At 47.2% G+C, this 25,200-nt stretch overlaps 2 protein-coding genes across 4 annotated transcripts in view; both read left to right on the forward strand.

Moving 5' to 3' along the window:
* Window positions 1–5,015, forward strand: part of shroom4 (shroom family member 4) — a gene marked incomplete at both ends in the record, with an annotated part of 41,208 nt that extends 36,193 nt beyond the window's left edge. Inside the window, 7 exons of the mRNA XM_079184376.1 lie at window positions 1,129–1,992; window positions 2,201–2,857; window positions 3,874–4,003; window positions 4,118–4,219; window positions 4,359–4,529; window positions 4,630–4,772; window positions 4,865–5,015. Coding sequence (XP_079040502.1) covers window positions 1,129–1,992; window positions 2,201–2,857; window positions 3,874–4,003; window positions 4,118–4,219; window positions 4,359–4,529; window positions 4,630–4,772; window positions 4,865–5,015 — 2,218 coding nt within the window. The remainder of the gene's footprint in view (window positions 1–1,128; window positions 1,993–2,200; window positions 2,858–3,873; window positions 4,004–4,117; window positions 4,220–4,358; window positions 4,530–4,629; window positions 4,773–4,864) is intronic.
* A 4,171-nt stretch (window positions 5,016–9,186) lies between these two features.
* On the forward strand, window positions 9,187–24,927 carry clcn5b (chloride channel, voltage-sensitive 5b). Of its 3 annotated transcripts, none has more exons than XM_079184807.1 (17): window positions 9,187–9,430; window positions 10,059–10,190; window positions 16,576–16,748; window positions 16,858–16,957; window positions 17,113–17,300; window positions 17,544–17,666; window positions 18,054–18,260; window positions 18,335–18,415; window positions 18,668–18,902; window positions 18,992–19,167; window positions 19,833–19,973; window positions 20,082–20,268; window positions 20,877–21,019; window positions 21,289–21,438; window positions 21,526–21,631; window positions 21,750–21,966; window positions 23,695–24,927. In XM_079184807.1, exons 2-17 carry the CDS (start codon window positions 10,061–10,063, stop codon window positions 23,783–23,785), a joined length of 2,448 nt encoding a protein of 815 aa, XP_079040933.1. In that variant the 5' UTR covers window positions 9,187–9,430; window positions 10,059–10,060; the 3' UTR covers window positions 23,786–24,927. The 3 variants fall into 3 exon arrangements, with proteins under 3 accessions (XP_079040933.1, XP_079040932.1, XP_079040934.1); XM_079184806.1 differs by lacking the exon at window positions 9,187–9,430 and adding an exon at window positions 9,812–9,958; XM_079184808.1 differs by lacking the exons at window positions 9,187–9,430; window positions 10,059–10,190 and adding an exon at window positions 13,582–13,711.
* The last annotated feature ends 273 nt before the right edge of the window (window positions 24,928–25,200 follow it).

A 25,200-nucleotide genomic window follows, 5' to 3' on the forward strand; every position in this document is an offset into this window, starting at 1 on the left:
ACGGGGGGCGGCAGAAATCCCACTCAGTCATGCCCGACTGTGTTTTGACTATAATGAGCTCTTAAGTGTGCAGAGCAATCATCCATGCTTAACAAACGGGCCCGTAATGGCGTGTGGTTGGGTGGTGATTCCCGTATGTTTCAGGACTCGTTACGTGACCCGAGACAGAAACAGTTCAGAGAGTCCGGAATGTGAAAAGGAAACATTTACTGTAATTTAACCGCTTTCTCCGACTGTTTTAGTTTCGTAACGGGGGAAATTTCCCAAACCTAGAGGGATCGGGGTTTTTGACACAAATGTTCTTTTTTTCTGCCCAAAATTTGGAGCAGCGTTAATTATTCCGCATGAGAATGTGTGTTTTCTGTGCATCACCACAATCCAAAATTAAGCAACATGAGAACGTGATGACAGTTGTGAGGTTGATCAAACCACCCGATAAATCAGGTTAGCTGAGTTTTTGAGTGTTGGACTGTTATATAAGACGTCTAAACGTGAATAATTAAATTAGTAGTTCACATTTTTGGTAAATGTTAATACAGAGCTGGAGCCAGGATGGTAGGTAGCTTAGCTTAGCATAAATAGAAGGGGGTGGGGAAACAAAAAACACGCTAAATACCGAACTTTATTTTCTTTGTTCAATCTCATCCGCAATCAGAAAATGTAACGTTCCGGCGGTTCCACCACGAAACTACAACCTACAACCACAAATTAACTCTTTGCTAAGCCCCGCCCCCTCAAACGCAGACATCACTGAATTATCAAATTTAAACTTTTTTTATTTTTTATTTTTTTTTATTTGCACAATTCAAACAATGAAATTCAAAACAAACAAACCTAACATAGATAAATGAATATCACAGTGCAGGAGGAGGCAGAAAGCCAACTGGGCTTATTTGAAGCCTCCACCTATATAATGTTAAAATTTTACAAAATTACAAACATAAAGTATGAAACTTCTTTAGTTATGAAGAGTTTTAACACTAGAAACTTCTCCCTCCGCTCGGTGGTTTGTGGTCTTTTTGTGGAAAGAAACGGAATGAAAAATGAGTAAATGTTTTTTAAACGTGGACCCTTTAATTCAAGTAGTATCTACTTTAAACGTCCGTCTCTCTAATCTCCGCATTCCAGGGACTACTCCAGCTGGAGACGGGAGTCCAGACCTCCAGAGAGCGTTAATCCGCATCATCAGCACCAGCAGGGTCGATGGGGCCACAGACGGGCCGACGGCGGTGACGACCCTAACGGACACTCGTTCGCTCCGCTGCCGCCGCCGCCGGCTCCCCTCTCGCTGCGAGGACGAGCCATGTCCGAAAACGACCTCCGCTTCGCCGGCGGCAGCCAACGCTGGTCGCCGTCGAATTCTGTGGCGACCAGCCAGACCCTGAGCGAGGAGGAGGAAGGAGTGGGCGGAGTCAGCAGGGGCGGAGAAGACGCCACCCTCCCGAACAGGAAGAAGACGACGCCGCCTCCGCCGAGACCGCCGCCCCCGAAGTGGGAGCAGTTCCACCGCAGGCGCGCGTCTCACCACGCCTTGTTCACCTCCTCTTCTTCGCCTCACTCCACCCCTCCTCCGTCCTTCGGCGCCGCAGAGTCGCACCATCCGACCCACTCGTCGTCATGCGTCCCTCCGCCCGAGACGTCCAGGCAGAGGTCCTACAGTCTCCCCCCGGAGAGACAGGAAGTGTCCGAGGGCTGCCCGCGATGCAGCTGCGGCCAAACCAAGGAACTCTCCCACGCCCCGTCCAATCAGAATCCACCACAGGTGCAGGAACAACCCTTCGCCCACGCTCCGTCCAATCAGAATCAGGCTCAATCCCAGGAGCGGGGCTTCACCGTCGCTCCGCCCAGTCCCATGTTCTCCAGGAGGAGCTTCAGGCCGGTGGCTCCGCCCCCAAAAGAGAGGGACCCGAGCGGCCCGTATGGCGGCCAGCAGGAGAGGGTGGAGGTTTTACCGTCGCTTCCTCCGCCTCCACCTCCGCCAACAGAGAGCAGGTTTGTAGCTTTAATAGTGTAGAGAAATATATGAAAGATGAAGTTAACAGTAAGTTTTGCTCTTGCGCGTGTGGCCACACCCTGCAATGATGTCACAGTGTACTGACCACACCCTGCGGTACACTGTGACATCACTGCAGCAGGTAAACAAACATGTTTCCATGTTTTTTGTATTTGTGTCAATAAAGTTTTATCTGTGTCTCTGCAGTTTATCCGAGATGATCGTCAGCCCCGACCAGGAGAGAGTAACGGTGAAACCTCACAAACAGCAGTCCAACGTGAGACCGGGAGCCGAGTGGGAGAGATCCACATCTCCCAGAGTTCATAGCGACGCGAACCTGCCACCCGTCCTAGAAAACGGAGGCGTCTTACCTCCCGAATCCTACTTCTCCATGCACTACGAGCAGCAGCAGCAGCAGCAGCTTCGTATGAACCGGGGCTTCCAGACCATCGAGCCCCAGAAGATCCCCGAATCGGAGGCGACCCTCAGTCCGAGTCCCGCGCACAGCCTGGACGCGGACCTGGACATCCCGATGGAGACGGACATCGACGACTTCCAGGAGGACGACGGGCTCCCGGCGGAGGACGCGCCGATCACCAGCGAGCTCCCTTGCTTCGCGCTGCCGGTCACGGTCCTGGAGACGGACATCGACACCGAGGCGAGGGCGGAGAGCGGCTCCCTGGAGGAGGAGGAGGAAGAGGAGGAGGAGGAGGAGCTGGAGGAGGAGCTGGAGGAAGAGCTGGAGGACGGAGAGAGGCTGAGCCTGGAGGAGCTCTTCCCCCAGAGCGGTGAGGGAGAGTCGGGCAGGGAGAGCTGGAGAGGGGCCTACCAAACCACGGAGCACAACACCGACAGCTTGGACAGGTAACGAGAGAGAGAGAGAGAGAGAGAGAGAGAGAGAGAGAGAGGGAGGGAGAGAGAGAGAGAGAGAGAGAGAGAGAGAGAGAGAGAGAGAGAGAGAGAGAAAGGCTTAAGTGGTGGAATGTACGTCTCTGTGTTAATTACACAGACCATTTGATTTGTACAAGACCGGATTGTTCTTGTCACTGATCTGATCCCCCTGTTTTCCCACAACCTCTCCCGGAGCTCCGTGCTGCAGCCAGCTTTCTATCTGTGGTTGGGTTTTTTTTTTCCCATCACAGGTGCCAGATGGGTAATTGTTACCACATATCACAGAAATACAAGTCCCTGAGAGTTTAGATGCACAATTGGCCGCCAAAATTCACTTTCCTTTACATTTATCGTGAGCAATTTAATCAGAATTTGTGCCTTTTAAACTACATATGGTTAAAATTAATCCCATGATAATAAGAAGTATGTTATTTAATAGCAATATACAGCATACTGTATCATTCTATTAAAAACATACGCTTTTCACATTTGAAAATTATTACAATATGTGCTGAAAATTGAAAATATTGTCCTGGAGTTTACGTTAAAGTAGCTTTTATAGAGCTGAATTGACCCTTCGTTAAGTCCCGCCTTCAAACGCAGATCGGCCAATCACAGCGTCCAGCTCCAACCAACCAGAGACTCTCATACAGTTACAGACTTTGTTCATTTTCAGGGCGGGTTTTGTGGATTTTGAGTCGGGGCTTTAAGATCATTTGTTAGTTAAAGCGTAAACACTGTTAGGAGCTGAAGTGTTAAAGCTGTTAAAGCCTTTAGACACGTGAGTTTTCAGTTTACGTGAAAACACTTGAAATAGCTGAAGAGTTATAAAAGTATAAAAGACAAAAGCAGCTGAAATCATTCGCTCGACGTCTAAACCACCTTTCTAATCACTCAATTTGACGACCGCGTATCTGTTTTATCGCCGTGTAATAAAATAAACCCTCCTCCTCCTCCTCCTCCTCCTCCTCCTCCTCCTCCTCCCTCAGGCGGTCCGGTGCGAGCTCCAGCTGTTCGTCCTATTACAGCACTTCAGCCGCCAAAGCTCAGCTCCTGTCCCAGATGAAGGACTTCACCGACAACAGAGACCGAAACGAGGATGACGAGCTCACGTACAAGGTGACGCCCGGCGGCTAACCGTCTCGCTCGCTCGACTGGCGGCGTCGTACAATCTTGTGTTTTTGGTTTTTTAGTATCTTCCGTTAACAAGTCCTTCCGTGCGTTGTCGTGCAGAAGCAGCTGATGGAGAGCCTCCGCAAGAAGCTGGGAGTGCTGAGAGAAGCTCAGAGGGGTCTGCAGGAGGACATCAGGGCCAACGCTCAGCTAGGAGAGGAGGTGAGGACACACTCGCTTAAAGAGACCGCTCCACCGTGGACAGACCCAGATCCTCCGATTCTTACTTATTTGGCTTTACGCACCAAATCAAACCTCATTTTTAATCATGAACACGTGACTGAAAACACAATCTCCTCAGGTGGAGAGCATGGTGGTGGCGGTGTGCAAACCCAACGAGGTGGACAAGTTCCGCATGTTCATCGGCGACCTGGACAAAGTGGTGAGTCTGCTGCTGTCGCTGTCCGGGAGGCTGCTGCGGGTGGAGACCACGCTGGACACTCTGGACCCGGAGACGGAGCTCCACGAGAGGGTGAGCGGCGTCGTAAATGCACCAAAGATCAAAATCATTAATGATGAGAAAGTCACTGAAATGTCCTTAAATTTAAATTGCGTCTCTCTCTGTCCTCTAGCTCCCCCTGCTGGAGAAGAAGCGTCAGCTCATGAGGCAGCTGTCCGAGGCTCAGGACCTGAAGGACCACGTGGACCACAGAGAGCAGACCGTCAGCCGGGTGCTGGCCCGCTGCCTCCTGCCTGAGCAGCACCGAGACTACAGGTACGAACACGTCGACCATCCACCTCACACTGAATACAGGAGGGCTGCTAAAGCGCAAATGGTTTTTAAATGTTTATGTGTTTTTATTTCAGCCACTTTGTGAAGATGAAGGCCGCCCTGCTGGTGGAGCAGAGGCAGCTGGAGGACAAGACCCGGCTGGGCGAGGAGCAGCTGAGGGGGCTGAGGGAGAGCCTGGGGATCGGGATCGGGATGGGAATGTCGATGGGATACGGACATTATTGAAGGAAAAATAAACCTGAAGAAGGTGAAGAAGCAGGGGGGGGGCTTGTGGTCACATTAAGTCAGTTAGAGACGCCGAGAAGAAGGAAGAATGATGAAGGAAGAGGAAGCGAACATGCACGTCTCTGAGAGGAAAAGTTTGATATTTTGGATGAATATGCGTCGGTCTTTTTGCTGCGTTCCATTTGATTTGGGAAGACGGAATTTAATAAGTTATCGGTCGGAAATTTCAACTAGAACGCCGCCTGAAGTCCAGACCGACCCCACATACACCCCCGACCTCAAAATCCAAGATGGCTGCTCAGCGCTTCAGCAGTAAAAAAGCTGTCGTGATATGCTGTTTATTTATAAAATCAGTCAGACGTACAGAGATGTCCAACTTCTATATGTTGCTACAATGTTTGTATGCGCAAAATACCGGTGTAATGCGTTATTATCAACTGGTATTGCTAACAGTGGCTAACAGTGGCTAGCAATGGCTAATAATGGCTCACAGTGGCTAACAATAGCTAAGGGTGCATAACAGTAGCAAATAGTGACTAACAATTACAAACAGTGGCTAGCAGTAGCTAAGAGTGGATACCAATCGATCACAGCGGTTAACAATGGCTAACAGTGGATAGCAATAGATAACAGTAACTAATAATAGATAACAGTAGATAACAATGGCTAACAGTGGCTAACAGTAACTAGCAATGTCTAACAAGGGCTAACAATGGCAAACTGTGGCTAACAATAGCTAACAGTGGCTAACAATGGCTGGAGCAAAACCCCTTAAAGTTTTCCAACTAGTTGTATTGGAGCGCGGTCAACTCGGGTGTGCCGTTATTCCCAGCTCTGACTTCCGATTTCCAAGGCTAATGCTTAGGTTATGCTAAGCTAAGCTAACTGTCTCCCAGCTGCAGCCTCATAGTTAGCGACCCAAAATGTCAAACTGTTCTTTTAAGGGTTAACAGATATCCAGAAGTTTCAGCACACACACTATACATGTACTGTATTAATGACACTACACTTCTTCTAACACTACGTTGCCAAAGACATTTTCTCTCTTGAATGTGTCGCTGAGACGCTGCTTTATTTTGTCGTTGTTTGTGTGTTTTTCGTTTTGTATTTAAATCTCCTGGTTCAGAGAATCAAAGGAGACCGTTAGCAACACGTAAGTCAATTTATTGAGATGCAGCATTATTAATTGTTTTTTTTTATTTGTATTCACGTTTGTTGCTGGCTGACACCTGCTTTCAGCAATACATATACTGTATTATCTCCTATAATACCACGATACTTTGTACTCTAAACATGCTTTATACTGTGTGGGGTTTGAGACTCCGCTGACTCGTCACATGATAACTGTTATGTACAGAAGACACTTGTGTTTATAATGTATACAATGTGTATATACTGTTGTTTTTTGACTGGAATAGGTTGTAAAAAATTGGTTGTAAAAGATGAACGAGGAGACGGAGATGAGTCAGCGTTTACTGTATATTTTAAAGGGGAAGAGTTGCAGTTTTTTGTCGACATCTTCTCAAAACTTAAGAAGTTTGTCTGTCCCAAACTGTCGTGTAAAGAACGCTTATTTGTTTTTTTTGCTGAGATGAGACGATTAAGATCACTTTTTATGTTTGTGTGCTAATAATAAGGCTAACCCTGCTAGCGTAGCTTAGCATAAAGACTGGAAACGGGGGGGAAACAGCTAGCCTGGCTCCCTCCACAGTGACACAATCCACCCACCAGCACGTCTAAACCACATTACACAAACAAGATATAACGTGTTAATTAGCAAGTGTTTCCCTCATGTTTCCAGTCTTCGTGCTAAGCTAAGCTAACCGGCTGCTAAATGTAGCTTCATATTCAACACAGATATGAGAGAGGTGTCCCATCTTTTCGGCTAAATCCCGGCAAGAGAGCAAACAAGTCTGTCTCACAAAAATGTCAAACTATTGCTTTAAATTTTGAGTAAGTTGTTTGTTTTTGTAGGTTAAAGTGCCAAAACTGTCTGTTTTTCCCCAATTTGTGCTCTGACCTGCCTTGACGTCTTGCGATTTGCAACGTTGCCAAAGTCTCCTGAGCTTTAAACTGTAAACTAAACTTGCTCCGGCTGCCGTAGTAAATCAAATAAAGAAAAAACAAACAGCTCAACAAGAGATGGGGGGGGGGGGGGTTGAAGAGGAAATGTGTATATTTTGGCTGCTGAGGTTAAGTGAGAAAACAGACACTCTTTGTCCTTTTCTACTGTTATTAGCTTCAACAAATCTGCAGCTGAGAGTTAATTAAAAGTTAGTTTGTTCTCGTTTGATTCCTGCTGTTTTCACACCAAACAAACCCCAAATATACTTGTTCTGTGTTGTACATATTACGTGTATTCTTGTACTATAACGGCCATTTTTCTAAACCGACTGGAAGCGCATTGACTCGACAAGAGAGGAAAGAAAGTTGGCTTGTTGAGAGTATATTCTGTTCGTTTGTTTTCTATGTAATTTTGATTTATTACATTTTTTTGTGTGTGTGTGTAAAATGCATTACAACTTGTGTAACTGCAAAAAACCACTCACGTGAGGAACAACAGTACCATAAATAATAATAATAGTATTTTAAACTAGCTTCACGTCTCCTGTTGTCATTCATTCAAGTGCTACGGCTATAAAAATGTTTTAAAAAGCTTTGAAATTGTGTTTTAATTCATTTAGTTTTAACTTTTCTCTCTGTTAAATTACAGTAAATTACTGGAAACCTTTCCGGTAATACATTTACAGTATATCTACTGTATCATAAGAATTACAGTAACTTACTGTAATCAAAGCATCCAGTTATATGCTTTGTAATAATAAAAACATGACGATATTTTAGATTGTGTTACGGTACATCTACTGTGTCCTAGAATTACAGTAACTTACTGTAAATTATTTGTCAGCGGTGAGCAGGAAATTATTATGATAATATAATTTTTATGAGGATTGTAATGTAAAACCCTCCTCTGGAGACGGATTGGCGGCGGTGTAAGGTCATGTCAGACGATAACATGTGAGTCAATCAACTGGTTCTTTTAATGGAGACGAGAGCCGGAGCAACTCAATAAAAGCTGAAGACTAGATGGAGAGATAAATGTTTTAGGTGGTCGTGTTTGGCCTCACAGAGACAGAGAGTCAGCGGAAATAATACAGAAAACATCTGTCCTAGAAGCAAAGAATCTGTGTTTTTTGGGGGGAAACGAGGCAGTTCATTCTTCTGCCTGACCCAGATTTAAGAACAGAGGAACTGATGGAATATAAAGAGAGAGAGAGAGAGAGAGAGGGATGAAAGACAGAAAAATGGAATTATTGCAATCTCACGAACTAGTGAACGTGGATGAAAGAGGAGGAAGTGATGAGAAACAGGCCCCACTCAAAGCAGAAAACACTGTGGGAGGTGAGGGTGGAGAGAAATGTTTATGTTGGAGAAGAAGAAGATGAATGAGTGGGAGGAACAAGGCATCATGGGAAGGAAAAAAGGAGGTCGAGATGATTAATCAGAGCTACAGACATAAACCAGGAGAACATGATGCATTGCTGTCTGCACTTTAAAATGTTTCCTCAGGAGCCCTTATTATTTTATTTTTTACAGATGACCACAAGGTGTCGCCATTTAACTGGTACCATTTAAATATTCCATCATACAAGAAGCATTACAGCAAAACACACAGTGAAAACCAGGTGAAGATAAACATGTTTTTTTTAATAGTTTCTATATGAAAAGTAAAAAAGAAAACTGAAAAGTGTTAATAACATTTTTATGCAGTGAAAATAACAGAAGACAGATTAGCCGAACCGCTCCACTGACCCAGTTGGAGAAACGTCGATAGCTCTGGACTCGACTGATTTTCCTGGCGGACAAAATGCTGGTGTCAAGCAACTGTGACATGACAGTTAAACCGGAAATTAATCCATTAGGCCTTCAAATTAAAACGACATTTAATGTTTTGAAAAACACAAACACCATTTTTTTAAACATAAATGTATGTTTGATAATGTAAATATCCATATGATTAAACTCTAACTATGGCATCGTAAAATGGGGCATGTTAGAAGATCAATGATTTTGTTGCTTATCTTCGCCAACTGTCTAAACCGGAAGCTGTCGCTAAAGTTAGCTAACCTGACGCTAGCTTGGCGTTTTTTTCAGTTTTGATTGGCAGAAAACAACACGTAATTTACCGCAGATAATCTCACACTGCTTCCTTGTTGTTTGGTATTAAGATAAGGTTATAATATGGCCTCCTTTAGCACACCTTCTGTGTTTTAAAACAGTCGTTTTTGTTTTGTGGAGACGGAGAATGACGCAGGGTTTTTCACGGAGTTTACATTTAGCTTAGCTACTGTTGACATAAGCAGCCTCCTGTAGAAAATCCGAGTCACGCGCGGCTGTCTCTCCTTCAACCACAGGTAAAAGTAGACATCTTCCTTGTTTATGTTAAAAACTACGCGTCAACGGAAGTGTGTGTGTGTGTTGAGCGCAGTGACGTTTTTGATTAGCCCAACGACTGTGTTTTGTCAGTTAGTCGCGAGACTAACGGTTATACGCTTCAAACCAAGTTAGTCCAACGGCTGTGTTTGTGTCAGTAAGTCGCGAGACTAACGGCTACACACACCTCCACCGCGGTGTTTGTGTGTGTCAAGTGAGGCGTTTCTTCCGCTGCTGCCCAATAAAGAATAGAGAAGAGCGGAAACGGTTGCAAAATAGAAACTTCCCTGGAACTGGAGATGAGCTGTCATTACTGTCTGTAGTGGGCTGCGGGGGGGGGGGGGGGGGGGTGATGGGACCAGCTGAGGGTGTACTGGTTTCTAAAGAGCCCGCTAACAAACGTACCAGGGTTTGTGCTTTAATGAAGTAGCGTTAGCTGGATTTAAGGAGAATTTCGGCGACCATGTTTCACTTTCTGTCGAGCTTGTATCGCAAATACGCAGGCAGAGGTAACGTCGGTATTCATCTTATTGTGGTGGGGGTGACTTCCGGTGTCTGCTTTGATTAAAAATGGACCTTGTCCTCTTTGTTGTGTTGTTGGATCTGAAGGTATGGATAACTCCGGGAGCGTTGACAGCCTTTATCACCCGAGTGAAGACGACGATGACGACGAGATGGTGGACATCGCAGGAGCCACGCTGGACTTCTCCAACACGGACGACGACCCTCCTCTCAGCTCAGGTGAGTGCAGCCACACCTGCACGAGGACGGGTACCTTTGGGTTTGATATTAACATGTTGTCCTTCATGCACACATGGAAACAATTACCATGTTATTACAACACCTCTGGTTGCATTCATACCTCTTTTTTATTTGATATAATTCCCTGCGCCCTACAATGTTTATTTACTTATTATTATCTGTCATATATTACCTAGCATCCTGGGTAATATATGCAAATGTTATATCCGCAGTTATAAAATTCTAAGAACTGTCACTCCATAACTGCCACTTGCTTGAATTTGTATTGAACAGTATTTCTTTATACGTCATAAAACTTTATTACAGTAGAGCTACAATCTATACATGCTAATCGGTGTCACATTATTGTTATTATCTCTTATATATTTAAGCTTTTAATAACCGTAACAACATGAGAACAGCTGTGTGTGTGTGTGTGTGCGTGTGCGTGTGCGTGTGCGTGTGTGTGTGTGTGTGTGTGTGTGTGTGTGTGTCAGTCAGTCAGTCACATGCTTTCAGTGAGTCGTGGTCATACATCTGAGTAATCAGTTACTACACACACACACACACACACACACACACACACACACACACACACACACACACACACACACACACACACACACTTGATTAAGTGTGTTTTGGTTTGACTCTCCACCAGAACACAAAAACAGCCATTAAAGTGAGTTATAGTGCTCGTAGTTTTTGTTTTTGTTGCACCAATCCTACCCGGTTACTCGTGATGTCACTGACTTCTCCTTTAAGGCTTGCAGTGTTGTTATAACTTTTACCGTACAGAGGAGAGTTTTTAATCCCACGTTGACGATTGACGTCAGTAAACTCCCAGTGGACGAGGCTTCCAGTCAGCTGATCCCAGAGAAATGTCTCGGGATGTATCCGCATGTCTACTAGAGAGACAAAGATCGTTTGGAAATGAGTGTTTCTGGGGTTGAGAACAGAGGTTTTTAGCTCTTTTTGTTTTAACAGTCTGCAGCTCCAGGAGAGGTTATTGCTGACTCATTGAATGAGTCCTAAAACATGGAAGTTAGTTTTCATTTCACGTCGTCTCTGCAGCACTTTATTAACCTGCTGCAGGGTTTATGGTGATTTTCTGGAGAAGTTAAAATCTGACTCAAAGTGTTTCTGATTCCTTAAAGATGTTAGACGACGTTAGCCGTACGGGTAACTGCTGATGTGGTCTCATGGCGTCGTGTTTATGGGTCTTCCTGACCTCGTCTAGGCCCGGTGCTGGTTCAGTCTGTTCCTACAGCTTTTTAAATATTCCTACTCACACTTCCCTCCTTTCCTTTCCCTCCTGAGTGCTGTCTCGTTCCCTCGCTGCTCATTAGCACTTGAACCTCGACCTCTTTAAAGCCGTCCTCCGTGCGTCTGTCGTCGGCGGTTAGCCTGGTGTAACCTGCTGCTCAGGGACTCATTAGCCTCCAGTGTTGACAGAGGAGAGCTGAGCCTATAGCTGGAATGTCCAGGTACAACAACAAGGAAGGCCTCCTTGAGCAAGGCAGTAGTCCTCCCATACGCCCCTTGTTGCAGTGTGAATACAAACACATTTAGGCTTTTCATTGGTTGTAGTTTGAACCATCCAAAGACTCTCGGTGCTCTGAAGGAGGGCAGCGTGTCGCTGCTCCTCTCGGACGTCGTTATTTTGTAGACCAAAAGGGTTTTTAAGGCTTTGTTTGAGTGAGATGGAAGTGTTTTTTATGGTCTGTAACAACTGTAACGTCTCAAAAAGCTTCATGGAAACCAAAATATTTCAAACTGGACCTCCTCCAATGTGGAGGAGGAGGAGGAGGAAAAAGTCCCTCAAGCAGCAGGGAGAGAGGGAACTCCCCTTTCTAACGGATGAAGCACTCAAACTACACTCGCATATGATATTTAATGTTATATAAGCGTCCATGTTTCTTTTATTTTTTACTAGCAGGTATTTCATTAGTTTAGATCTGTTGCTGTGGCTTCCTGTGCAGATTGTCGTTATTGCTCTTTATATGAGCTGCTGTGACCTGACCCACCACACCATGTAATGATTGACAGCGAGTGAGTCACAGCTCCCGGGTCCACTCTGTGATTGTGTGGAAGGTATTTAAATGACACAGTGTTTACTTCACCGGGTCACATGGGGCGACTGTGTGGAACAGGAAGCAGGCTGAGAACATAACATAGACTGAACGGTGCGTTACGCTGCGGGTATTTCTTTACATTTGGCACAAACGTCCACTTGCGGTCAAAGTCGATCGGACTACAATGTGGTGACAATCTCCCAAAAACACGTCTGTCAGGATAAAATGATGAAGTGATGACATGTTGGACAGACATGACTGTGAAATGCAGCGTGATTGGTTAGCGGAGGCGTGAAGCTGGAGGCTGTGAGTCTAGTTTTAGAGAGGACCAGACAGCTTTAACATTAAACTCTTTCCTGATGTGATCTTCTGCAGAGTAAAGTTCACTGTGAAAGACGTTTATTTCACAACAGCTGTCAATCTGTCACGGCTTCGCCTCTCTAGTAGTAAACATTCCTCCGTCATCCGCTGAAGCACTAAAGGATCTGCTGAGCTTCCATGTTCTCCCTTTTACTGCGATGCTCTTCTTCATGTTCACATGTTGGGAGCTGCTAGTTGGACCACAGACAAGAGGCCCCACTGGTTCAGTCACAGGTTCAGTGCTCTGCATGTGTGTGAGTACGCAGTCACAGCTCAGAACAAGCTTCAGGACTTGATACCTAATGATGAGGTGTTTAGGTTTGATACCCGGCCCGGTGTGTGAGACGCTCTGGGCTTCCTTTCCTGAACCATCCGAGCCAAGTTCTCTCTCATATCCTCATGTTTTATATCCAGCACGTGGAAAAAAAAACTCTTTTGTCCAAATTAATCTCATTTTCTTTTATTGAATTTCCTCTGACCCAGGAAATATGATTAAAAAAAGCAGCCACCACTGCTGAAGGAATGTGATTGTGGTTTAAATACACAGCACTGCTGTGTGCCTCATGGAGGTCAGACTCAGGCCTTTACACTAGCAACACTTCTCCTGAGGTCACAGCAGGGCGAGGGTCAGTGGGCTCAGCTCAGCTCCAGAATGAGGAAGTAGAAGTTTAATGGCTCAAATAAAGATCTCTAAGTGTAGTTTAGTGGGTTTAAATGCTGCTTGTGTCTCTTGTTTTTGACTCTCAGCCCTTTACATCAGCGACAGGTCACGACCTCACAGACACTAATGACCTCATGTTGAACCTCAGCCAATCAGAGCGAGCTCTCAAACACTCAGGGCCTATCAGAGAAGAGCTCGGCAGACGAGCCAATCGTGACTCAGTCCCGGAGCCTTCTGACCAACGAGGGAGCTGCTCTGCTGGAGTGCACTTCCTGGAGGAGCTCAGAGGAGTGAAGAGGAGTGAAGAGGGGTTTTTATTCCACCTTGTTCTTTGAGTTTGGCTCAAGTTCTGTCGTGTTAGGGTCCAGAGATGGACTGGGAGTTCTGGAGCAAGCAGCTGAATGAGGAGGTTCTGGTTGAAGATGGTGAGTTTGAGACTCGTGTGGAAGCTTTGTGTTTGTAGCTCTGATGAAGTGTGTTCAAACACACACACACACACACACACACACACACAGTCTAAGATGCAGTCAGATAAGGAGAATAGCTCACAGCGGTCGTTCTTGAGTAACGAGTTGTACGTCTTTTACTTCCTCTTTGTGAGTCTGCGTCTCCGTTTGATTCTCCTTCTGTTTGTTCTTTAAATTCTGTTTCTGATGCCTGAAACCCGCTCACGACCCACCAGCCAGAGGCTCGTGTGTGCTTCACGTTTCTGCAGTATTCATGAGAGGAATCACTTGTTGTGTGGTTCTCAGTGTGTGAACAGCCGTGTCAGTGTGTGTTTGACTCCGAGGTCTTCAGTGTCTGATACATGATGGATTCTGTGTCGGTGTGTTTCATGCATGTTTCTTTTTCTACGCTCAGCAGCGGGTTCTCTTGTTGTCGTTCCGCTCCATACCGAGCAGTGAACATTTAAAGCTCCCGGGTCAGATTTGTCCCTTTTTTTCCCAATAAATGTGTGTTTTGTGTTGTGTGGTTGCTGGTTTTACTGGGTTTGAGTCTCTTGTCCTGAATGAGGTGCAAAGGTCTGTCACAGTGACTTTAATGGGACACATCACCGGAGTAGAACAAGTGAACACGCTGAGTCGTGTGACAGCTTTAGGTTAGTCATTCACTCTGCTCACAACAAATCACTTTCTCATTTATAGTCTTTAATTCTCAATCTGGTCCTTCTTTTATATTATTATTATTTTTTGTACTTTACTGTCATTTCAACTCTTTGCACTATAAAATATAGAACAATTGTAGGAATAATATAAGTATGAACAACATTATATTAAAGCCAATTCATGTCAAAATATGTTCAAGTTTATTAAAAAGAAAAGAACAAATTAGCTACGAGTCTATATATATATATATATATATATATATATATATATATATATATATTTATTTATTCTATTTTAAATAGTTTTTCGATTGACTTTAGAGAAAATGTACTATATCGTGATATGATAAAAAAGATGACTTATGCTGTGATATTAAATATACTCTTATATCTGATATATTGAAGACATTCAGAGACGTGGTTTAGTGATTTCTCTCCAGCTGGTAGATATAAACATATCTAACTATGAATCCCATCATGTTTAGGACATTCAAAGGAGCTCCTGTATAAATATATGAGGAGAATAAATACTGTTGCATGATTTAAAGGTTCTCAGACAGTTGTCACCGGGTCACGGGGGGGGGGGGGGGGGGGTTGGCAGCGTATCCCAGCATGCATTAGACAGCGAGGCTAATTGGTTTAAGAGAGACGAGACGGGACAACAGACTGTTACACAAGCTGAGAGACGTCTCCACAGAGGCTTTCCCTCCTCACACTGACATCTAGTTCCATCTGAAGTTTAGTTACCAGCAGCTGACATTCTTCTCATTGTTGTTCATAACCCGTCTAACTCGTCAGCTCAGGTGTTTAAATGCTCCTTTAGTGTCCTCTGTGTCTGTGGAGCGAACATTACGTTTGATATGAAGATGTGAAGGACCTGAATGTGCAAACAGCCGTTGTTGTGGTTGTGTTGCGTTCTCTTCCTTCAAACTGACACAATAACAAAGGATAAAACTCAGTGATCCGTCTGAAACATGACATGCTGTTGTTCCTCTGAACCACGAGAAGGTTCAGGCGTAGTTCCACAGCAGTGTTAGTCACATGACTGCTGGTCTCAGATGAGTCAATCCTGCTTCAGAGTTTAGTGTTTTTAACAGAATCTCATCAGAGATTTGTTTTAAATGAGACATGTAGAATAAAAGGTTTTATTTTGATGAAACATCACAATTCTAAGCTTTGATTTGGTTTCTTTTTCTCACACGATGTGTTCAAGGACCGTGGGAAAGATGGAAATCTTGACAACAATGTTGTCTGGTGATGATGAACGGTGTAGTTCTGACCACTGTTTAAAGAAAACATGCTTTCTGACCCCAGAGGTGGAGGTCAGAGGATGACGTGATGCTTAGAATACATGTCTTATATCACTGACTGTGTTTCATCACCGTGCACGTAAACCCCACGTCAGCAACGAGCTCACTGCACTTCTGTTTCCTCACACAGACAAGAAGCACCGTCTCCATCACTCATAGTACTTCTTCTATTAATACTCAAACCAAAACCCTGCTTTTCAGTTTCAGTTGTCGGTCGCTCACATGCGGCCTCGTTTCCCCGGTAGCTGGCTTCTGATTGGCTGCTGGCTGCTGTGCGGTTAATTGTTGCGGTCAGGTATTCAAAGCTGTGTTGTTGTGAGCCGAGTGCAGCTGAAGCCTCGTAGCTTTGGGGGTCTTTAACACTCATTAATACGGTAACAATCGTCAGCAGAGCAATAATAGTTCTTTCTAGACAGATGGAATGAATGCTCAAACCATTTAGACTTTAATATCTTCCCTCAGCACTCTTTACATGTTTAGCCCACCGCTGAGGCTCAAAGTGAAGCGTTCCTCTTTCCACCTCTTGTGTTTCGTGCTTTATTAAACGCTGCAGGACGTTTTTCCTCTTGAAGTGAACCAGCTGAGCTCTCGGCTGCGGCTCTGCAGGTTGTAGATATTAGAGAAGACGTTGCTCTGAGAAGATGTTGACATGATGAACACACGTTCAGTATCCGTGTGGGAAACACAGCTGGAGTTCTTCTTCTTCTTCTGTTGTTACTGCCGACCACACGAGAAACACACGAGTCACAAACCAAATGTTTAAATCAGAGGATTTGAGTCACTCAGAAACACAACACGGTGGAAAAACAACAACAGAAAGAAATGTTTCAAACAATGTGGCTGACGATGTTGATTTCTCTCTCCTTCCCTCCAGGAGACTATGAGGAGAGCAGCAGCAGCAGCAGAGCAGCCGGTATGAACGGTAACGGTCCCGGTAAACTGGTGGACCCTCTGGAGGACCCGCTGGCCGGACTGGGCACCTACGAGGACTTCAACACCATCGACTGGGTGAGGGAGAAGAGCAAGGACCGCGACCGCCACAGAGAGGTAAGAAGAAGAAGAAGAAGCTCCCTCTGCTCCGAGGAACCTGAACTGGACTGAACTGCATGAATCACTGACTAACACTGACCTCCTCCTGCTCTCCGTCTCCGTCCAGATCACCAAAAAGAGCCGACAGTCCACCGTGGCTCTGCTGCACAGCATCAGCGACGCCTTCTCCGGGTGGCTGCTCATGCTTCTGGTGGGACTGATGTCAGGTAGTGAACTGTGGTCTGAACACTCGTCCTGTTTCAGGAAAACTTGTCCTTTAATCTGAGAAACATGTTTTTGTTCTTCGCAAGACGAAATAAGTGAAGTTTAGACACAGAACACAAGGCACAGAGGCAGAACTAACCTCCTCCTCCTCCTCCAGGTGCTCTCGCCGGCGGCATCGACATCGCGGCCCACTGGCTGACGGACATGAAGGAGGGCATCTGCCTGGTCGGCTTCTGGTTCAACCACGAGCACTGCTGCTGGAAGTCCAACGAGACGACGTTCCAGGAGCGGGACCGCTGCCCCCAGTGGCAGAGCTGGGCCGAGCTCATCACGGGGACGTCGGAGGTACAGAGAGACGTTACAGAGTCGGGTTAATCCAGAGGCAGAGGGGCTGTTCTGCTCTCTCAGAGCCATGAACTGTGCGGTAAACGTGCTGTCACGGTCCCTCTGTTAGTGCTTTAGTTCCATCTAGTGGTCATAAGCCGTCATGACATGAGATTACGCCACAAATCCAGCTTTTGTCTTCTTCCTGATATAACTTGTAGCTGAAGGGTTGATGAAACGTGTCTTCTTTGCGTGTCCCTGCAGGGTGCGTTTGCCTACATAGTGAACTACCTGATGTACATGCTCTGGGCTCTGTTCTTCGCTCTGCTGGCCGTCACGCTGGTCCGGGCCTTCGCTCCGTACGCATGTGGATCAGGAATACCGGAGGTGAGACTGCAGCGTCACTTATTTCTTCTTTTATGCAACATATTAATCAGCGTAAAGACCTTTTCCTTTGGTGTTAACACATAAAGATTAAATATATGAATAGATGGGTTTTTAGTTTCTGTGTTAAAACTCTCAGGTCCACCTTAACTCTGCTTTGTGGAACAGTCGTGTTCAAGTCCATGCAGCGCCTCATAAACTAATAAAATAACTTTAGAATCAGCACGAAAACAAACGGAACAAACCTAACACCGATCTCCTCTCGCTCTTTATTTCAGAGGAAGTGAAAAGCCGGAGATTAGCTTCCTCTCAGACTAAACCGAGCTGGTTCATAAACACACAAACGGACTCTTTGCTGCTCATATGAACCCCCGTCTCTCTCTCTCTCAGATTAAGACCATCCTCAGTGGGTTCATCATCCGAGGCTACCTGGGGAAGTGGACCCTGATCATCAAGACCATCACCCTGGTCCTGGCCGTGTCCTCGGGGCTCAGCTTGGGGAAGGAGGGCCCGCTGGTCCACGTGGCCTGCTGCTGCGCCAACATCCTGTGTCACCTGTTCACCAAGTACCGCAAGAACGAGGCCAAGCGGCGAGAGGTGGGATCTCATCAGAGTCTTTGTTGGGACAATTCAGGAGGAGAAGTGTGTGAATTTTGTTTTCTGGCTTGCAGGTGTTGTCGGCGGCGGCGGCGGTGGGCGTGTCCGTGGCGTTCGGCGCTCCCATTGGAGGAGTCCTGTTCAGCCTGGAGGAGGTGAGAACAAGTGCTCGTTGTCTCATTGAGCCGGTGGTTTAGTCTGTGAACCCCAGACATCAGAGGATCGTCTGAGGAGCAACACACCACGATTAAACAACACACACACCCGAGGCTCAGAGCGAGGGAAGCTCAGGATCAAGGAGAATCTGAGCGGTGCACATTTAACTGTCCGGTCCTACGTGAATATAAAAGAAAAAGCCGTTTTCTCTTCACTAATATTGACTCTTTATGATCTTTTTCTGCCTCCAGGTGAGTTACTACTTCCCCCTGAAGACCCTGTGGCGCTCGTTCTTCGCCGCCCTGGTCGCGGCCTTCACTCTGCGCTCCATCAACCCGTTCGGGAACAGCCGCCTGGTGCTGTTCTACGTGGAGTTCCACGCCCCGTGGCACCTGGTGGAGCTGGCGCCCTTCATCCTGCTGGGCATATTCGGAGGCCTGTGGGGGGCGATGTTCATCAGGGCCAACATCGCCTGGTGCCGGCTCCGTGAGTCTGGGAGTTTATTCCCAATGTGTGCAAAACGAAAAGCCTTTTTCTCTTGTTATTGATCCGTTGTCCGTGTCTTCTTTTAAAAGGTAAAACCACTCGTCTGGGTCACTACCCCGTCATGGAGGTGCTGGTGATCACGGCTCTGACCGCCGTGATCGCCTACCCCAACAGCTACACCAGGATGAGCGGAGCAGAGCTCATCGCAGAGCTCTTCAACGACTGCTCGCTGCTCGACTCCTCACAGCTCTGTGGATACAAACAGGTGAGGAGGGAGGGAGGGAGGGGGAGGGAGGGAGGGAGGGAGAGGGTGGAAGAGAGAGAGAGGGGGGGAAAGAGAGAGAGAGAGAGGGGGGGGGAAAGAGAGGGAGAGGGGGAGAGAGAGAGAGGGTGGAAGAGAGAGAGAGGGGGGGAAAGAGAGGGAGAGGGGGGGAGAGAGAGAGAGAGAGGGTGGAAGAGAGAGAGGGGGGGGAAGAGAGGGAGAGGGGGAGAGAGAGAGAGAGGGGGAGAGAGAGAGAGAGAGAGAGAGAGAGAGGGTGGAAGAGAGAGAGGGGGGGAGAGAGAGAGAGGGGGGAAGAGAGAGAGGGGGGGGGGAGAGAGAGAGAGAGAGAGAGAGATGGGGGGAGAGAAAAGGACGAAGAGGGGAGAGAGGGGGAGAGAGACGTGGATGGACAGACAGACAGAGAGAGACGGACGGACGGATGGAGAGAGAGATGTTGGTTACAGAGGTTGTGTTCGTTTGTTATTTTTACTCCCTCAAAATAAGCAAATATAGAGATTTGGATTGATTTTTATTTGCCCCGTCAAACTGCATTTCCTTTGTCTGGTTCCCTGCTGAATATATAAATATATATATATATATATATATATTTTGAATCTCCTCCATCTCTCCGTGTTAATCTCTCTCTCCCTCTGTGTCGTCCCTCTCAGCCAAACATCACAACAGAAGCAGCTGTAGGGAACAGCCTGGCGGACCGGCCGGCGGGTGAAGGTCTGTACACGGCTCTGTGGCAGCTCGCCCTGGCTCTAGTCTTCAAGATGATGATCACTGTGATTACATTCGGCATGAAGGTCGGTCCACACACACACACACACACACACACACACACTTACATCTCATCATAGACGAGTGTTTTTCAACGCCTCGCTGCTTCCTCCTCCTCCTCTTCGCCCTCCCAGGTTCCCTCCGGCCTCTTCATCCCCAGCATGGCGGTGGGCGCCATCGCCGGCCGGCTGCTGGGCGTCGGCATGGAGCAGCTGGCCTACTACAACCACGACTCCTTCATCTTCAAAGGGTGGTGCTCGCCGGGAGCCGACTGCATCACCCCGGGGCTCTACGCCATGGTCGGCGCCGCCGCGTGTTTAGGTGAGAATAATAAGATCACACGGTTCTTATCATGGGATGTCCAGAGAGCAGCTCAGTGGAGTTTGATGGACAGACGGGGATTTAATCAACTCCATCTTAGCTTTTATTCTTTTTAACGAGCACAATGAAACCATTTGACTTGAGGCCACAGAGGAGAGCGGCAGCAGTCTGGTGGTGGTTTTCTGGCCGCAACCGAGCGAGATGATGATAATTTAATTCACCACATGAGCTTCAACATTTCCATGTGAGGACGAGGGGAAAAATCAAACGTTCAGATCAACAAAATGCGTTTATGTGGCCAGACGAGCTCTGCTCTCTGGAAGGATTCCTTCTCATTCTCAACAGCCCCGTTCAGCCTCGTTATACTGCAGTCATGCTGACGTTAATGTAGAGTTCAGGTGACCTCATGCAGGAACATTTTCACATTCTTATCTTTACTATCTCTTACTATTAATGTTAATTAATCTCTCTCTCTCTCTCTCTCTCTCTCTCTCTCTCTCTCTCTCTCTCTCTCTCTCTCTCTCTCTCTCCTCTCTCTCTCTCTCTCTCTCTCTCTCTCTCTCTCTCTCTTCGTCTCCTCTCTCTCTCGTCCCGCCTCTGTTTTCCAGGCGGAGTGACTCGCATGACGGTGTCGCTGGTGGTCATCATGTTCGAGCTGACCGGCGGCCTCGAGTACATCGTCCCCCTCATGGCCGCCACCATGACCAGCAAGTGGGTGGCGGACGCGTTCGGAAGAGAGGGAATCTATGAGGTGTGTGTGTGTGTGTGATGTATTTCCTTCCTGTAGATACATAACAAATCAAAAGCACATCTTTCTTTCCTCTTATTTGCGGCCTAGTTTTGGAGACATCAGCCGTACAGATGTCTGGTTTCTCTCCGTTATAATGGGGCTAAATATAAGTGCCAAACAGCTATGTGTGTTTCCAGAAATCCACAGACCGCGTTCATGTGTGAACTGTGGTTGAGAGAAAATAGTTCCTTTTATAAAGGAGGAAGAATCTGTATTTTATAACTCTTCAGGCTCACATCCGGCTGAACGGATACCCGTTCCTGGAGCCCAAAGAGGAGTTTGAGCACAGCAGCCTGACGGTGGACGTGATGCGGCCCAGGAGGTCGGACCCGGCGCTGGCCGTGCTCACGCAGGAGGGCATGACGGTCGGGGAGGTGGAGGTAACACGGCCTCGCCGTTTAACAAGAGAAACACGCCGTTGTGTATATACGGAGAGCACGGTGTGAACTGTTGTGTTTGGTCCTCAGGCTCTGGTGGAAAGCACTCACTACAGCGGCTTCCCTGTGGTCGTCTCCCAGGAGTCCCAGAGGCTGGTGGGATTCATCCTCAGGAGAGACCTGCTCATATCAATAGGTCAGAAATAAACTGTAGGACAGATCGTTCACTGACGGCGTTAAAAACACGCCGGCGGTGAACACAGAGCGTGTGTGTGAGTGTAGATTACATCGTGACGGCCTCCTCCCCCTTTCAGACAACGCCCGGAAGCGTCAGGAGGGCGTGGTCAGCGCGTCCCAGGTGGTCCTCACCGAGCACGCCCCGGCTCAGGCCGACGACGCCCCGCCGCACCTCCGCCTCCGAGGCATCATGGACCTGAGCCCCTTCACGGTGTCGGACCACACGCCCATGGACATCACCGTGGACATCTTCAGGAAGCTGGGGCTCCGCCAGTGTCTGGTGACGCACAACGGGTGAGAACACACACACACACACACATAAACCGACCACTCTCCCACGCTTCAGGAAGTCGGGCTCGTGGAGTGACAGATTGGTGTGTGTGGGAGCGTCCCGGGTCGCTCGGCTGTCAGCTCGTGCATTAAAGCGGTTAGGGAGGAAGACATAGAAAGCTAATGGGGGGGGGGGGGCAGTGAGAGATAACACAGACAACTCTTCAGGTGGTTTTACCCTAAATCTCCTCACAACCAACTTCACAGAAGACACTTTTTGTTTGTTTGTAACGTCCGCTGACACAACGGAGCCTTCAAATTGCTGCCGATGTCGGCGTAAATGGTTCTGATTTACAAACAGGAAATGGAGCTGCGTGCTTTTATAGACTCGACGATGCTGCGTCTACTCTCTGGAAACCTCAAACCTCTTCTCTCACTTCGTTTGTCGAGCTGTCTCTTCAAACACACAGCTGTGCTTTGTGTATATTTTGCGGCATGTCTTGCGGTTTCTCTTTGTCACTTTCTGTTCCTCATCTTCCAGCATCGGAGGAGATTCTAGATCTCAGGCCGCAGACTAAACATCCATCCAGAGTCGGGGGAGCGTGTAGATGAAGCGGTTGCAGGGAGCTTTTGGTAGCCGTGTATAAACTAAAGTGTCAAACGAGTGGTTAAGAGCACATCTGCTGTGTGCTCAGCCTGGAGGTGAAGCTTTGATCGGCTGTAATTCAAACCGAATCGACGAGGAGCCTCAGGAGTTCCCTGGAGCTCTCACCTCTCTGCGTGTTTGACTTCTCGGGCGTTTAGCTGCTGTGTCAGAACATCCGATTACCGAGCAGCAAGTCGAGGTCCGCTCTCCGCCCGAGGCTCCTTCTGACGGCGCCTACAGCTGCCGACAGGCTGCTGACAGCCTCCATGACTTCTTCAGCACAGATTCGCTTCAGACGGGCTGCTTGTTGGCAATAGAGAAGCCCAGAGTGGATCCACGTTTAGTTTAGGAGGGGAAGGGGGGGGGGGGGGGGGCCGCGATGGGAAAGTCGAGGACGGATCTGTTTTCACGTTTCAAAGTTTTCTCACTCATCGTCTGGGAATGGAGGGATGACACACTCGGCGAACAAACAAAGCAAAGACCTTGAGGCCGTGGATGCTGTTGGTTTCATACCTCTGAATGTGGTTTTTAACATCTTCAGCTCAAGGCCGACGCACCGGCAGCATATCTAGAGTCTGTTTGCCTTCGTCAGCTTTAGATTCAGCGACACTTTATTCCGGAAAACAAGAAGAAAATAAAGAAACAAAAACAGCCCTCAGCCTTGACGTCTCTGAAGTGTTTAGACTCGGCGTGTTTGACGCTTTCAGCTTGGATGTCTGAACGGAATAAATTGTGTTTTGGATGTTTTTCGGGAGATGTTTGCTCAGCGGTGGATGATCCCAACCAGACATTTGGGCGGCGAATTCTGAGAAAGCTACTCCGGTTAGTCATCACTGTCAGCTGTGGACAGTGAGGAGCCGGTAGACCAGCAACCCTCGTGGCGTTACTCTGACCCCCCCAGAGACCGAAATAAAACCCAAACCACCGCATCAAGACTCGGAGGCCACACCTCCACGCTCTGCTTTCTGTCACATCTTTGACGTGTCCGTGAGGAAACCTCACGCAGTACGAAGTGAAGTAATAATCTTTTCCATGACATGTTCTCTCTCTCTGTGTGTGTGTGTGTGTGTGTGTGTGTGTGTGTGTGTGTGTGTGTGTGTGACCAGGAGGCTGCTGGGAATCATCACAAAGAAAGACATCCTGAAACACATGGCGCACATCGCCAACAGAGACCCCGACTCCATCCTCTTCAACTGAACTCTCTCCTCCGTCATCCGTCCATCTACTCCTCTCTCTCGCTCTCTCTCTCTCTCTCTCTCTCTCTCGTGGGGGGGGGGGGGGGGGGGGACAGACACCAGCTTGTACACTCGAACGAAATGCACCTTTTACCTCTTTTTGGAAAAAAAGGGCCGTTGGGAGAAAGCCAAGTAAGTCGCGCTCCATTTGCACAGGGGACTAGAGAACAATGGCTCCTTCTTTTGTTTGTTTTTGTCGATGGAGGCGTGTTTTCTGTTTTTGGCTCTTCCTCACCGACACTGCTCGCCCCAACGTCTCGTTCAACCCTGAAGAATGTAGTTCAGATCCACACGAGCAGTACGATGGAAACAAATCTTTCTTCCATTCCTTCCGTTTCTCTCTCTCTCTCTCACAAGAGAGAAACGTTTAAGAGGAGGGGGGGGGGGGGGCAGTTAATCCTCCGTCACAGAGACTGACAGGAGGAGCGATGGAGACATCGGGGAAGATTAAATGAAGAGAGTGTTTTTGGGGAGCTCCGTGCCGGGGGGCCTCCGGCCGTCACAGCGAGCCCAGACAGAGCACTCTGAGCTGGGCTGATGGATGCCCCCTTCCTCCTCCTCCTCCTCCTCCTCCTCTTCCCTCCCTCCTGCAGCCTCGGGGGGGCGAAGCATACAGGTGTGAGAAGACGATCTAACACACACACACACACACACACACACTTACACTCCATAAAGACTTCATGACAGCCTGGGAACTCTCCAGACATTTTTTTTTTTTCTTCTTTTTTCGTCGTGTAGACTTGTGATTTGCCCGGCAACTAAGCAGTGTTGTCTCTCCGATTGGCTCGTTATAATTCTCTAAATAAAAATCATGCACGCATAAACGACAATGCTGCATAACAGTCACATCACGCCTTGTTGAAGAGGGCGTGTGTGTGTTTCTGGGCTGCTGTGGAAGGGCTAAAGCAACATCATGACAACACAAGTTAATTTATGTAAATGTGAATTGTTTGTCCCACTAAATTATTTCACTGAGTTCAACGTGTCTGTGTTTATTTGTGTGATATCGATCCTAATCCTGTGAATATTTAACATTTTGGTTGATGACATACTGGAGTTTGTTTTTTAAATTACCAAATATAAATACAAGACAATAGATTGTTCCTTCTGAAATATTCTTATTGGTATTTATTCTTTTACTAAAAAATAGATCCAATGATGGATTTGAACAGATTTAATTGTCTCTCTTTTTTTGCAGCCTTGGCTCCTCAACGTGCAGCCTTGGCTCCTTAAAATGCAGCCTCAGCTCCTCAAAGTGCAGCTTTGGCTCCTTAAAGTGCATCCTTGGCTCCTTGACTCTTTATTTATCCACTGAAATGTCTTTTTTATTTCACACCTGAAAGCTGCTTTGTGCTTCCTTTAAAAACGTTCCAGTGA

Source organism: Pholis gunnellus (genome assembly GCF_910591455.1).
Source record: "Pholis gunnellus genome assembly, chromosome: 23".
NCBI classification, from domain to species: domain Eukaryota; kingdom Metazoa; phylum Chordata; class Actinopteri; order Perciformes; family Pholidae; genus Pholis; species Pholis gunnellus.